General features: G+C 58.8%; 1 protein-coding gene across 1 annotated transcript in view; it reads left to right on the forward strand.

The window, feature by feature from the left end:
- The window catches only part of ARHGAP23 (Rho GTPase activating protein 23), a 69,145-nt gene that overhangs the window by 14,778 nt on the left and 40,436 nt on the right, over positions 1 to 13,931 (forward strand). The window contains exons 2-6 of the mRNA XM_068977928.1: positions 8,798 to 8,959; positions 11,466 to 11,493; positions 12,685 to 12,780; positions 12,896 to 12,974; positions 13,138 to 13,192. Coding sequence (XP_068834029.1) covers positions 8,798 to 8,959; positions 11,466 to 11,493; positions 12,685 to 12,780; positions 12,896 to 12,974; positions 13,138 to 13,192 — 420 coding nt within the window. The remainder of the gene's footprint in view (positions 1 to 8,797; positions 8,960 to 11,465; positions 11,494 to 12,684; positions 12,781 to 12,895; positions 12,975 to 13,137; positions 13,193 to 13,931) is intronic.

Consider the following 13,931-nt stretch of genomic DNA (forward strand, 5'->3'; position numbering starts at 1 on the left):
AGTTATACCTCAATAAAAAAGCCGTTTAAAAGAAAAAGCAACAAACAAAAGCTTGCATTTATTGAATTCCTACTCAGGACTTCCTTTAATTGACTTAATTTTCCCAACAACCTATGAGGTGGAACTTAAGTGTCATTCCCTTTTTATTGGTGAGGAGCTGAGGCTCAAAGAGGTTAAGTAATTTGCCCAAGGTCTCACAGCCAGGAAGTAGTAGAGACAGGACACAGACCCAGAACTTCTGGACTCCAGAGGACCCTGGAGTCCACGTGCTAAGCCCAAGCCATACTGCTCCTGGAAAAACTAGGGGATTCGGTGCTGCTTGAGACTGTCGGTCCCCCCTGGATTTCTGGCATCACAAATGCTTCCTCCTCCCTTTTCTCTCAACTTCCCCTCCCCCAGCCTTCCTGGGGCCCAGTTTCAGAGTGGGAGAGGAGTGTCACCACACCCCCACTCAGGGCAAGACTGACCCTGGATAGGGAGAGACCCTCTGAGCCACCCCCCTCAACTGCCTGCAGGTGAGACCAAGTATGGGGTCCTCAGGTTCCCAGTGACGCGGGTTATCTGCACACTGAAGAATGTTGGGGAGACCCGGGCCTGCCTGGCCGGCTTGTCAGCTTCGCCTGTTGGGGCACGTCAGGCTGCACACAAGCGGTGCTGAGAATCAGGCATCCGAGTGGGGCAGAAGGGTGGAGGAGGAGGGAGGGGGCGCCACCCTTGAGCGGGGAGACTGGGGCAGGGGTCAGAGGCCCAGGCGTGGGCGGGCGGGCATGCCTTGGTGTCACATTGCCTGCATGCCTGGGATGGACCGGCTGGCAGAGGATTTGCTCTGTCTGTATGTGAGGTTGTGGGGTGGTTATGGTGATACTGACCAGGGTTCTTAGCCTTCCCCAATCAATAAAAATTAACTAGAAGCCAGACAGGAAATTCAGGCAAAGCTTTATTAGGGCCCCTGCTGCAGCAGTCTAGAGAGAACAAACAAGTTCCCTTGCTTGCTGCTACCTGAGGAAGGGGCAGGCCTGTTCCTTATATGGGGGGAGGGGAGGGGTGTGTCCAAGAGTCAGGCTGGAAGGGTGTCTTAGGTATTTTGCCCACCCCTCTGGTGGTGTTGAATATAGAGGGCATTCGTAATACCCTTTTTTTTCTCCCAAACTCCTGCTTTTCTTCTGGGCTCTTCAAAAGTGGCAGTTGGGTTTTTTTGGTCTCTTTGTATCTTTAGTCCATAATTTTGCCCCAACTGTAAATGTGTACAGTTATTTTTAGTCCCATATAGTTTCTTTGCATTTTGTTGCTGGAGGAGAGTTTTGTCCAGGGGCAAGCACTGCAGCAAAGGGTCCCAGGTCCCAACGTGTGTCAGTGGGTCCCAGTTTGGTCATGTGCAGTGGGCATGTGGAACCAGTCAGACCTTTGGAAATTCCACATGATTCTCTTAGGGTGGTTGCATTGCTTGTCTCAGAGTTTGGAGCCTATGTTCTGGGAGGAGGCACTAAGCAAGCCAGAGGAAGTAAAAGCAGGCAAATTGCCCAGAGACCCCTCTCTCTCACTTCCTGAACCACATGCCCTTCAGCAGTGTCCGTTCCCTCCTTCGCCTCTCACTTGACCCTTGGGCCCCAGGATGCTCTCCTTTCCCCAGCTCCCGGTTGTCAGGCTGGCCCCTGCAGCCTTCTGCTCCACCAGCCCCGTCCACCCTCTGGTTCAAAGGCTAACTTGGGAGGCCCTGAATGCCACCCTCAAACAAGCTGTCCCTTTCCAGAGAGAAGAGGCCTTGAATCCTTGACACAGGGGCTCCTTTGGTGTGTGTGTGGGGGTGAAGGCATCTGGCTTGGGCCTGAATCTAGAACTGGAGACCCCTGAAGATTTCAGGAGCTAGGATAGCACTGTAAGTGTCCTGAGGGTGAGGTCTGCATTCGTCTTATCTTCTAAAGTGTCCCAGCCCCCAGCATAGCACCTGGCCCTCAGCAGGCACTCAGGTTCCTGAATAGATAAATAAGAGGATAATGGAAAGAGATTTGAGTCAGTTAGAATCCTAGGATGGTCCCAGCTTAGTAAAAGTCAGCCTTGAATCAGTTATTTGTCCTCTTTGAGTCTCAGTTCCTGCATCTGAAAAATGGGTATAAAAACAATTTCACATATCCAGTTCTTAGGGTAAGGATCAAATGAGATAAAGTGAAAGTGCTTTCAAACAGTAAAGGATGATCTCATCTGGAGAGAGGAAGACTGGATGCCCTCCCTTTGGGAGTGTAGTCCCCAAGTCCTCCCCAGGGACCTTCAGGAAGATAAGGTTGAATGGATTTTGCAAGCTGGTCAAACTAGAGGATGATGGGAGAGACTGCTCAGCGGGGTAATTCCTGATTTGGGGGGAGGAAGCCGGGAGGGTGTAGGGGAGGACTCACACCAGGCAGGAAGGCTTGGAATAGAATCTCAGCTACGCCTGGTATTTCCCAGCCCTTGGCCCCCTCCCTGACTGCACTCTGGGGCCCACCCCACATTCCTTTCCCAAAGGAAATGGGGGAGGTGGCTGAGAGGCTCCCCAGGCCTGGAGGATCATTTATTCAAGCTGTGTATAGATTTCTAGGCCCTACTATATGTACCCTGCACCTGACATCCCTACCGAGGAAGCTGGGGTGGAGAGGGTGGGATGGGGAAGGTGTTGGTTTGTGTTGAAGGAGGCTCTTATCTGCTTTTGGGGGCCTTGTTGCCCCTGCCAGGAGATGGGTGTCACAGATGGCCTGTATTTCCCAGGTCTCTGCAGCCCAGAACACAAACCTGGTGCTGCTTGTCCACCTCGCCTCTCCCCACAGCCCTCAGAACCCTCACCCGTTTCGAGGGAGGGAGGTGGGCTCTTGATCTGGACACACGGACATGTCAGCACCTGTTGCCCATGAGACTCCGTGGGGTACGAGAGGGGAGAGTGAGCCCATTTTCTCAGAACCAAGGATCAGACTTGCAGCAAGAGGAAAGGCAATCAGGCAGCTGGAGGGACTACCTGGCTGCCTTCTGGGAAGGCAGGTCAGGCTTTGAGTCAGGATGTCCCTATGGTCATAGCCCTTCATCTGGGGTGGCAGAGTCTGAGGACATCTGGGCAGTCCAGGTGGTCTGAGGCCCTGTCTTTTGGAGGGCATGACAAAGGCAGGAGTGGTCCTGACCCAGAGGCCTTGCTTTTCTAATGATGGGGAGCTTGCTGATGGAGATGCCAGGAGCCCTGCTCCCCCTGACCATGGATGGTCCTTTCCAGCTCTGCCCCAAGCCCTCCTGACGCAGCGCTGATGGCAGCCTCCCTCTTCCCGTCTGGCTTCCGCCAGGGAGGGGGTGGGGGTCTGGCTCCTGCACTGGGGGCCCAGCTAGCAGCAAACAGGAAACAGGAGAACAAAACCGCTCCCGGCCCCACACGCCTCACCCTCACCCTTCCGCCTCCTCCCTCGCTCCTGCCCACCCGCACGGGCCTTTATTTCTCCTCCCTCTGCCCCTGGGTCTCGCGTCCTCCCTGTGCCCCTCTGTCTCTCTCCTCTGCCTCCCACATGATCCTCATCCTGGCCTGTCCTTTCCCAGGACAGCAGGTGATGGAGATGAGGGAGGGAAGGGATGCTGGCTCTTCTGCCTGGTTCTCCCTTCTGGTGGCTTCCCCAGCAAGGGCCCAGCCCTATGCCTCTCCCTCCCTGACTCCTAGATCTGAGAGCGGAGTTTGGCTGGTCTCTTCCCTGCTGCCCTCAGCCTTCCTTCCCTGGTGTTGGCTAGAGTTTAGGGGTGAGATCAAAGTTGGAATGAAGGCGCTCTGGGCTTGGAGTCCCAGTGCCGCCCTCACAGACTGGGTGCTCCTGGGTTTCTATTGGTTCCCTCTCTGAAAACGGCCAGGGCAGCGGCCCCAGACCCCAGTAAGCCACTGTGTGGGACAAGCACACGCTGAACAGTCAAGTGCATAGAAACGGCGGTGGTGACACCCGCGAGCCCAGGCCTCTCCCGACCCCACCCGGGAAGGGGCCTGGGAAGAGAGGGAGCAGGAAGGGGCGGAGGACAGGGTCTGCCGTGACTCCAGCTTCCTGTCTGACTCACGTGCTGGGGGTGAAGGGGCCAGCTTGGAGCCCGCTGTCAGCTTGTGGTGTCTCCTCTGGGTCGAGCTAACGGGCAGGGGGTCCTGCGGAAGTGGGGCGGCTACACGTTCCCATGGCTGGTGGTGGGAAGTGTACAACATGACTGTGAAACAGGGTGGTATAAGAGAGAGCTGCCCCCTGTGCAGGGCAGTGCGTGTGAGAGTGTGTGTGTGTGTGTGTGTGTGTGTGTGTGTGTGTGTGTGAAAGAGAGAGACCTGCGGGGGCACAGCAGCAATGCTTTGAGTGGATGTGCTGAGTAGTGTGTACAAGTCCTATAGGTGTGTGCCTTTGTGGGTTTTGTGAGTCTCCCTGTGGGGTGTGTGAGTGTGGGTAGGGATGGGTGGGTAGGAGGGGGCCTGGTGTGCTTTTAAGGGCACAGTGGATATGCTTGCAAATGTGTCTCAGTGGGAGGTGGGGGCCATTATATCCATGGGAGGGTGTCCAAAGCGTGTGTGCATAAAGAAGGGTCTCCATGCACACCATGTGTATGAGGGGTGTAGTGTGCTTGTGTGTGTGTTTCTGTGGGGCATGTGGACTTAGGGAGCATGAGTGTGCCTGTGGGGGGAGGGTGTGGGGTGCCTAGATGTGTGTGTGGCAAGGTGGATTGGGTGTATGTTTACATGTGTACCCATGCGAGTGTGTATTTTCTCTGGGGCGCAGCAAGATGCGTGAGCTTTGGACTGGAAGGAGTATAGCGGGTGCGTGCGGGTACGGAGAGTTTTCCTGTGAGTGGGATGTGTGCGTGAGTGTGTGTGTGTGTGTATGCATGTGCGCGCGCCTGCACGGGGTGTGCAGTGTGTGACTGCGGGGGCACTGCGCAGGGCCTCTCCTGTGTGGGTGTGTGTGTGTGTGGGATGGGGCGGCCGCGGACAGGGGCCGCCCCGGAGGGGGAGGCGTCTGCCCTGCGCGACTCGCCGGTGTGTCGGGGCTCAGGCGCGCTCGGCGGAGAGGCGTGGGAGGTGCGGAGCCGCTACAGCCGTCCTGCCGCTGTCCGCGCGGGCCGTCCGTCCCCTCGGGGCCCCAGGGCCCCGGGCCCGCGGCTCCGGGGGGCGGGCGGGGACCCCCGGGGCCCGCCCGCCGCCGCCGCCGCCGCCGCCGCCGCCGCCGCCGCCGCCGCCGCCGCCGCCGCCGCCGCCGCCGAGGGGACCGAGGACGCCGCCCGCCGGGCGCCGAGGAGCGGCCGCCGGCCCCCGCGCGGCGCGCCGGGCTCCGGAAGAAGGGCCCGCGGCGCGCTGGGGCCGGGGCGGCGGCCGGCCCCGGGAGCCCCCGCCAGCCGCAGCTCTCGTGGGCAGCGCGGTGTGGCGCGTGGAGCGCGCGGGGGCCGGGGGCTGGCGCTGGGAGCGCGCCGTCGGCGTGGACTGCAGCGCCCCGGAGCCGCGCTGCCTCTGGCTGCCCTGCCTCAGCCACAGCGACCGCGGCGCACCGGGGGCGCTTCCGGCCAGGGTGAGCGCCGCGGGGGCCAGCGGGGCGAGGGGCCCAGTCTTCCGGGGACCCATGCCCCGGAGTGGGGAGGGAGTGAGGAGCTGGAGAGATGCAGGTGAGGGCGGCAGAGTGGTGGCTGAGACCTTTTCTGGGGGTGCTGGATGACAACCCCCAGTCTGGTGGTGGCCTGCATTGGGCTCAAGCCTCTTGGTTTACAGGAGGGAGAAAGATGGAAAGGACCGGGGTTGTTTGGAGAGATGCCAGGGCATGGAATCCTGGAGAGTTTGGGCTGACAGTGACCCTGAGTCAGAACTCTGCCGTCTCCCTGGGAGGGGACCTGGGCACAGAGACACACAGGGTTTTCAAGCGGGCCAAGGAGGTAATGAGTGACCTCAGGGTGAGGACTGACATGGCTGGGGTGGGGGGGGTTGGGGTGGGGACAGTGTTTCTGAGGTCCGAGATCGACCAGGCTGGCAGGGTGTGAGTCACAGTGGGCACCATGCCCAGCGTGAATGCTGTGCTCCCCGCAATGACCTCTTTATGCTCCTGGGGGAGGGGAGGAGCTGGACTCCTGGGTTCTAGCTCCTGGTGTTGCCAGCCCATCACATGTCCAGTTCTGTCTTATTTGTGGCCCTGGGGCCACCTGCCCTTCTCCCACCATCAGTGGGAATTTCTGGATGTCTCTCCTGACCTGAGGGTGGGAGCGTTTGGAAGTGGATCTGGACTAGGGGGCATTACTTGGTGATGTCCCTGTGTCCCCTGAGCCTGCCTCGCTCCTTCCTCTTGTCTCTGTACCTACCTCAGATAGCACAAATGGGGATGTGTGTGTGAGCTGTACCTCTTCCCAGTCTAATGACTTTCCACTGCTGGTCCCTTCTCTGTTTCTTCATCTGTCACCTCCCTCCCCGGCAAGATGAGAGCAAGACCCAGCACTGTCCCAGATGGGAGGAGAGCAGAGGAAACATGCATGTGTACTGAGGTTACATAGCATGAAGGACTGAGGTTAAACCTAAGGAAGAACTTCCCACAGAAGGGCTGCCAAATCTGGTCATTGATGGGGGCTGCAGTGTCTCCTCTTCAGGCAGGGCTGTGGTTACTGTGTCAGGGGGATTACCACACTGACATTCTCAGGCGCCTGGTTGGCAGGGATGGGGGAAGGGGCCTTGGAAGGAAGGAAAAGAGGAAAGAGAGGCAGAGATAAGGGAGGGAGCGCCAGTGGTGCCTGGGTGAGGAGAGGACCCGAGAGAGAAAGGCATGCCCACTGCCCTTGATTACAGGCCCCTCCTCCCCGGGGAGTGGTACCCCCAGGCAGCTGGCAGCTCCAGGCAGGATGTATGCTGGGGGAGGGGCGGGGGGCGTGCGGGGACCTGTCCCAGCCACTTCTCATCACTGGGGCAGCTGGTGGCTTAAACCTTAATCCAGGACACCAGCAAAACAATAGGCCCTGCACACAGCCTCAGCTCAGAGCCTGGTGGAGGACGTGCAGCGGAGGCACTCCACGCTAGGCAGGAGCAGGGGTTTTGGTAGGAAAGGGCAGTGGAGGGTCCCCAGAGGCCCTCTTCTCTTCCTCATCTGTTCCTTGCCAGATCAGCAGAGATAGGAAATCCAGGGGATTTCAGATCTCAGCAGAATTCCCAGAGAATTTTCTCTTCTGGGCTCCTCAGACCCCCATGGGTGTGTGGGACTCAGTGGGAGTGTCCAGGCTATAGCCACAAGTGGAAGGAGCTGAGAGGGCATCATTAGACCTTCCGCCTGATGCCAGAAAAGGCGGAGGCCTCCTACGGCCTCCCTGATGGGGGTCGTCCAGCTTTCACTTAGGCCCTTGTGAGGACAGAGCGCTCACAGCCCCATCTGGGTCACTTTCCAGATGTATATATTAGAATGATCTCCCTGGCTAGGAGCTTCGCTTGGCCTTGTCAAATCTTCCACCTGGCTGTGTCTTCTGGAACTGTATGAAGCAAGCCTGTTACTTCTGTGGTACTTTAATCTTCTGAGATTTGAGGATATTCCCTCCTCAAACCTCCTGCCCCGTGGAGCCCAGCCCCTACCCCACACAGAAATCCCTAGCTTCGGGCTGAGCACAGGATCCACGCCTTCTGCCATATGTGTATCTTGGAGGGTGGCTGGCTGCAGGCAGGGGCTTAGGATGAGTGCATTAGAGTTGCAGTACATTAGAGGTGGGGAATGAGGGGGATTTCGTAGTGAAATTCCTGCCGGGTGAATTCCTCACCCCGGAATCTTCTTCCCTCTGCACCCAGCTGCGCCTTTCTTCTGCAGCTGAAGGCTCCTCCTGCCTGGTGCCAAGGAAGAGCGAGGGGATGAGGACTGTTGAGGGAGGGGAGGGGCTTCTCGCTCTCCGAGGGGTTTGGATTAGGGGCACCAGGTAGGTTAGGCTGCCCGAGATCAGGGGTTAGTGAACCCCTGAGGGAGCTGTCCTGGCTGTTCAGCAGGCAAACCTGCCCTTCACTTTAACGCTGTGTCTGAGCAGGGTACCTGAAGGGAACCTCCTCTCAGGCACTAACCTCCTCTGTCTCTTGCCCCAGAAACACACCCATGTGCCCCCAAACCCTCTTCAGACACCCTCTGCCCTGCCATCTTGGGGAATCCCAAGTACTCCAGTGGGGTGGCCAGAGGGTAGTGGAGTGTCTCCCCAACCCGGCTCTCCACTCAGTTCTGGTGAGCCAACCGGAACTGGGCTCGGCCCCTTCAGCGGACTGTCCCTTGTGACTCATGGTTCTTCGCATCTTCTTACTGCTGCTCTTGAAGGATGCGTGTGTGTGTCAGTCTTTCTGTGCCTGTGTGTGTTGTGTGCACATGTCTGTGTCTCCGTGAGCACGTGTGTGCTCATTGGTGTGTCTGCACCTTTGCACATGAGCGTTCTTGTCTGGGTGTTTGTGGTGTGTCCTGTCTACGTGAGTGCGTGTGGGTGTGTCTGTGCCCGTGTCTGCGTGCACGTGTGTGTGTGTGAGATTGTGCAGCGGGCACTTCCCAGGCAGGAAGGCTGTGTGTCCAGAGTCAGTGAACTTTGGCTGAACTGAACAGAACGGACACCTGACTTGCTGCACTGGCATTTCCCTGGATGCATAGGTGTCTTGAGGGGACTGAGGAAAAAAAGGAAAAGGAAACTGTTGGGCTGATGAGTGTAGGAGAGGAAGGGAGAGGAGAGCAGGGGTCTGGGCACAGCCGGGTCGGTGGGCCCCGGCCGTCCCCCCAGGTCCCCCCAGGTCCCCCAGGCTGCAGGAGGCTGTGTGTGGACTGGCATCTCACCCTTGCTCGCTCTGCTCCCACAGCTGCCTCCAGGCCCGAGGGATGGGTGCTCTCCCGCGCGCTCCCTCCCCTGGCAGGGCCCACGGACGCTGCTCCTGCACAAAAACCTCCAGGATGGCTTCGGCTTCACCCTGCGCCACTTCATCGTGTACCCACCCGAGTCCGCCGTGCACTGCAGCCTGAAGGTAGGCCCGTGCCGCTGCCTGCCCTGAGGGCGCTTTCAGAGTGACTCCTCTGTGCTCTCCTCCAGGTGCTTCTGTGCCTGGGAAAGCGGGGCACTGAGAGGCAGGGGCGGCCCTGGCTGGGTCGCCTGTGTGACCTGACAAGCCCCCGATCTGCTCTGGGCTCAGTCTTCTGAGGAGAATGGGTGGTTGGCTTGGGGCAAGGAGCTAGACGTAGGGCAGTCAGGATGCTGCCCTAACCCCGGGACTCGCGGCCTCTGGAAGGTGAACAGCTTCTCAGGAGATGGGCTTCCAAGGACCCTTTGCCTACTGGCCACTTCTGAGCTGGGTTAGTTGACCCTCCGCGGCCTGAGCTCTAGGGCAGTCGTCCTCACAGACCTCCGGGGCCCCTCCCAGAGCGCCCCCCGGCCCTTGCTGGCCTCAGCTCTGGGCCTAGAAAGAGCCCTGTGCTGGGCTGGGGACCTGGGCCCCAGTGCTGGTACAGCTTCTAACTCACGGTGGATCTTGGGTAGTCTCACCCTCTCTGGGCTCCATGTCTGCTGCTGTCACCTGAGGGTATTTATCTATTTGACCCCTAGGAACCCTTCCAGGCCTAATATAAATATCAGGTTCTCTGAGTCCAGGAACTGGGGCTACTCAAACCGAGCCACGGTATGGGCTGGGGGCAGGGGGTGGTCCCTAACAGGAAGGCTTGAGGGGGGCCTAGGCAGGAACCAGGACTCCCCAGGAGGGCCCAATTCCCTTCCCCTCCTCTCTCCCAGCAGGAGGGGAGAACAATTTATTTTGGGGCCCATGAACCTGTTTCTCCCCTCCCCCAGGGCTGGGACCAGCCTGCACAGCTGTTGAGGGACAGGGAGCTTAGTCCCACCTGCCAGAGAATCAAGGCATTGGATTTCTCTGCCTGGGTCCGTGTGCCTGCTCGTGTTTCTTTGTATGCACACATGCGTGCATGGTATGCTAGTCATGTACACGCATGTGTGTATATCTAGACATGTGTATATATATGCTTCATGTGTGCGTGTCGCTGCATAGCTCTCGCACCCGTGTTTGAGTCTGGGTGTGAGCCAGATCTTCTCATTGGCTGTAAGAGGGGCTGATGGTGTGTGGTAGGAGCACTGCCTCACTCCTTATGCCCAGGGACACCAGCCTCCCAGTTCCCTGGAACCTCGGGTCCTTCCTTCCCCAGAATGTCCCCCCTTTCTGGACCTTCCTCCTTCTTTCCGGGGACCTCCGGAGGGTGGCCCTGCAGATGCAGCTCAAGTGGTCTAGGCTGGGTGGTCGGCCTATGTCTCAGAGAGACCTTGCTCACGTGGAAGACCCCAGGGCAGGGCAAGCCAGGGACGGGCTCCGTCCCTTTCCAGAACATGCCCAGGGCCGGGAGCCTGCAGGGCACTCACCCGTCTAGATGCATCCATCTGCCGCTGCCGCCCGCTCATAGTGCTGTCAGCTCATATCAGCGGGCACTCACCCCGCTCGGGAAGGCGGGCGCCGAGGGACTGCTCTCCAGCAGAGCCCCGCGGCTTCCTGTCCTGGCTGAGGTGCCCCAGACTCCTGGGGTCCAGCACTGGCTGCTCTGTTGTCTCCCGAGTGGCCCTGGACAAATCACACCCTGTCGTCTGTAAAGTGGGTGATCTGTGGAACAGATTAGACAAGATGACCCCAAAGGTCCTATCCAGTCGGAAGATGCTGCACCCCGCTGGCCTGGCCTGTCTCTCTGATTTCTTCTTGCCTTTTTCTGATTTCTCCCCAAATGCAGTGCCCTTCCCTCCTCACTCACGAGGATGAGCCCAGAGACCTCCCTCGTGGGTCTCCTTGAGGCCGTTTCTTAGCTCTGCACCTAGATGCTAGAAACATTTTCATATCTACTCTCCCCCACTCAAGAGCTTCACTGGCTCCCTCGTTCTTTCCTTTCGGACCTGAAAGCTTGAGTCTGACTCTTGTCACTTGCGGGTGTTGACTCTCTTTCTGCTTCAGCTCAGCTGACCGAGTCCTATTTCTGCCACTGAGTGCCTGCGTACTGTGCTCACCTCACCCTAATGCCTTCTTTCAACCGGCCTGAAACTTGCCTTAAACCACCCCCTCCCAGAGGGACTAATCAGGCCTCTCCTCCCCATTCTCTGAGAGCTGATAGCCACTGTTTGCACTTGTCATGCCTGCTTATCTGTGTCCGCCTGGGTCCTGTCTGTGTTCAGTGGGTATGACCCCTCCTCCACTGGGCTTCGAGCTCTCCAAGGGAAGGGGTCCTGAGTCCCCCACTAGGTTGGGGGCTTTCAGATGGGCTGATGTGGTAGGACTAGCAGGCATGAGAGAGGGCTCCTGTGACTGGGGGACACTGCCTGGGATGTGACCTCCCCATGGACACCCTTCCCTCCCCCTCTAGCTTCTGGGCTAGTTGAAGAATGATAAGAGGGGAGGCTGATGGGTGGGGGAGCTTGAAGGGGCCCACCCCGTCGAAGCTGGGCTTCCCCCTGTGCTGCCGAGGGCCCACACCCGCCTCTGTCCCCTGCAGGAGGAAGAGAATGGAGGCCGAGGAGGAGGTAAGGAGTGGGCTGGGCTGGCTGGGCTGGGGTCCCGCTCTGTGTCTGGCCCTCTCCTGCGGGTCGGCGTGGATTCTGCTGCACCCTCGCCCTTGACTGCGGCCGCTGTCTGCTCTTTCCTGTGTATCCACTTGCACATATGCTTACTCTTTGTACATTTGTCTTCCTCAGACCTGTCCATTTCATACTGCGGGTGGTGTTCTGGGGACCAGATGGGTTTCTAAGCCCTGGCCCCTGCCCTAGAGTTACTCCCAGCCTAGATGGAGGCTCAGGTGGGACCTGCAGGGCCCTGGGGGTGGGAAGGCTGATTGAGGCCTGTCCTTGGAGGCAGAGACACTAGGGTTCTCGGGGTATAAGGGCGGCCCTGAAGTCCTTCTGTTTCCAGATGTGAGACTAACTCCCCTGGCTGTCACCCTTGCTCTCCCAAATGGCTTCCCAGGGTGTTCAAGGCAGAACTCCTTGAATAGGCAGGCTTCCCTGTCTGCCGCTGAGGCTTCTACTGGGCGCGCGTGGGGACTCTGTCTTTCTGAATCCCCACTGCAGAGGCCTGTGATGGGGGAGGAGCCACCCGGCCTAGTGCAGGCCTGTTTCTCTGATGGATCCAGCACTTAGCAGAGGAGTAATGCTGGGATGTAGCGTGATGTCATCAAGGAGCAAGTGCCAGTCCTGGGATTGCGGGCCTCTGCATCCCTGACCCTGGGGAAGGGAGTGGGGTGGGAGGTCAGGGTGTCTGTGAGCCTCAGGGCCTTTGCTCAGCTCTCCCTGGGTCTGGATGTGGACACTCTCTGAGCATGCGGGTGTCTCTGCCTACTGGACTTTTACGGCACCCTTCTTTTGTCTTGTGATGTTTGTGTGTGTATGTGTGTGCATGCCTGTCTGCCTGCCCCACTAGACAATGAGCTCGGGAAGGGCAGGGGCCACGTCTGTCCTTCCTCTGAGGTCTAGTCTCTAGCATGGTGCTAGGACACAGGAGCCAGTTAAGGAGCGACTCCGTGCGTCCGTGTAACTTTCCATCCTCCCAGCAGTGTGTTTTGTCTGATCCTGTGTGTCCGTGTCCCTGTGGAAGTGCGGCTCTGTTTTGTGTCCGTGTGAGTGTGCTCATTCTCTGAGTGTGTGTCCCCTGTGTGTGTAGCTGTGCATGGGTGTGACCTTCAGTAGCCATCCCCAGCTAACCTGACTGCTGCTCAGCAGGACCCTCCCCCCGGCACCGCCTGGAGCCCATGGACACCATCTTTGTCAAGAATGTGAAGGATGATGGCCCCGCCCATAGGGCGGGCCTTCGCACAGGTGAGCTGTCTCAGTTACCTGGCTCATTGTCATCCATATGTGATGCAGGGGGTTTCAGGTGGGGCTACTGACACCCTTTGACCTGCTCACCTGTGACCCTGCCCCTGGTCCCCAGGAGACCGGCTGGTGAAGGTGAATGGGGAGAGCGTCATTGGGAAGACCTACTCCCAGGTCATAGCTCTGATCCAGAATAGGTGAGCGCCCTTGCCTCCCTTCTCCCATCAGAGCCCCCAGCCCACTCCCCGAATCCCTCCACACCCTCCCCCTCGGCCCTGGTGGTGCCCTGGCGACCAGGATCCCTGTTCTCCCAGACCCTGTTGCCTCAGCCTGGCCTGACCCCCTGCCCTGTCTCCATAGCGATGACACCCTGGAACTCTCCATCATGCCCAAGGACGAGGACATCCTCCAGCTGGTGAGTCCTCCCCGCTGTCTGAGGTGGAGGTCCCTGGGTGCAGGGCGGGATACAGCCCTTCTCCTTGGCCTCTCTCCCACGTTGGCCCCTCTAGGAGGCAGAGGAGAGAGTGTGGGGGCACCACCAGCCTGGCACTGCCCCACTGGGAATGCCAGGCCCATCGCCGGGCTGGGGCTGCTGGCTGATTCATTCAGGGCTGTGTTGTGTTGAGGGAGGAGGGCACTGGCTTTGACCAGCAGGATTCCTGCCAGGGTATCTGGAGGAAGGTGGCCCACCAGGCCCTGCCAGACTGGCACGTTCCTGTGGCTCCTGTAAGATGTCTGATCCCTGCCCCCTCCCCGCCTGGCCTCGTGTGAGCATGTCTCCTGTAGATACACACACACACACACACACACACACACACATGAAATACTGTTGTGTGCTCCCATTCACACAGCATACCACGGACCACCCCATGCTCAAGCAGACACACTCTGCACACAGCCACACCACACAGCCCGTAGCCCACCCTTTATCCAGCCTGTCCTATGTGATAACGCACCCCAGACACAACACACCACACACACAACCCCTCAGTACGTAGGCACCCACTACCCCACACTCACGACCACAGGCATCACAGCATACCACACACTCCTCAGCATCTCGGATCCCCACGCCACGCCACCAGTGTGTCACAGCACACACTCGGGCTTCTCACCACTGCAGCACGAATATTTAGGACATCACAAATGCTTGC

Source organism: Capricornis sumatraensis, chromosome 8 (genome assembly GCF_032405125.1).
Source record: "Capricornis sumatraensis isolate serow.1 chromosome 8, serow.2, whole genome shotgun sequence".
Lineage (NCBI taxonomy): Eukaryota > Metazoa > Chordata > Mammalia > Artiodactyla > Bovidae > Capricornis > Capricornis sumatraensis.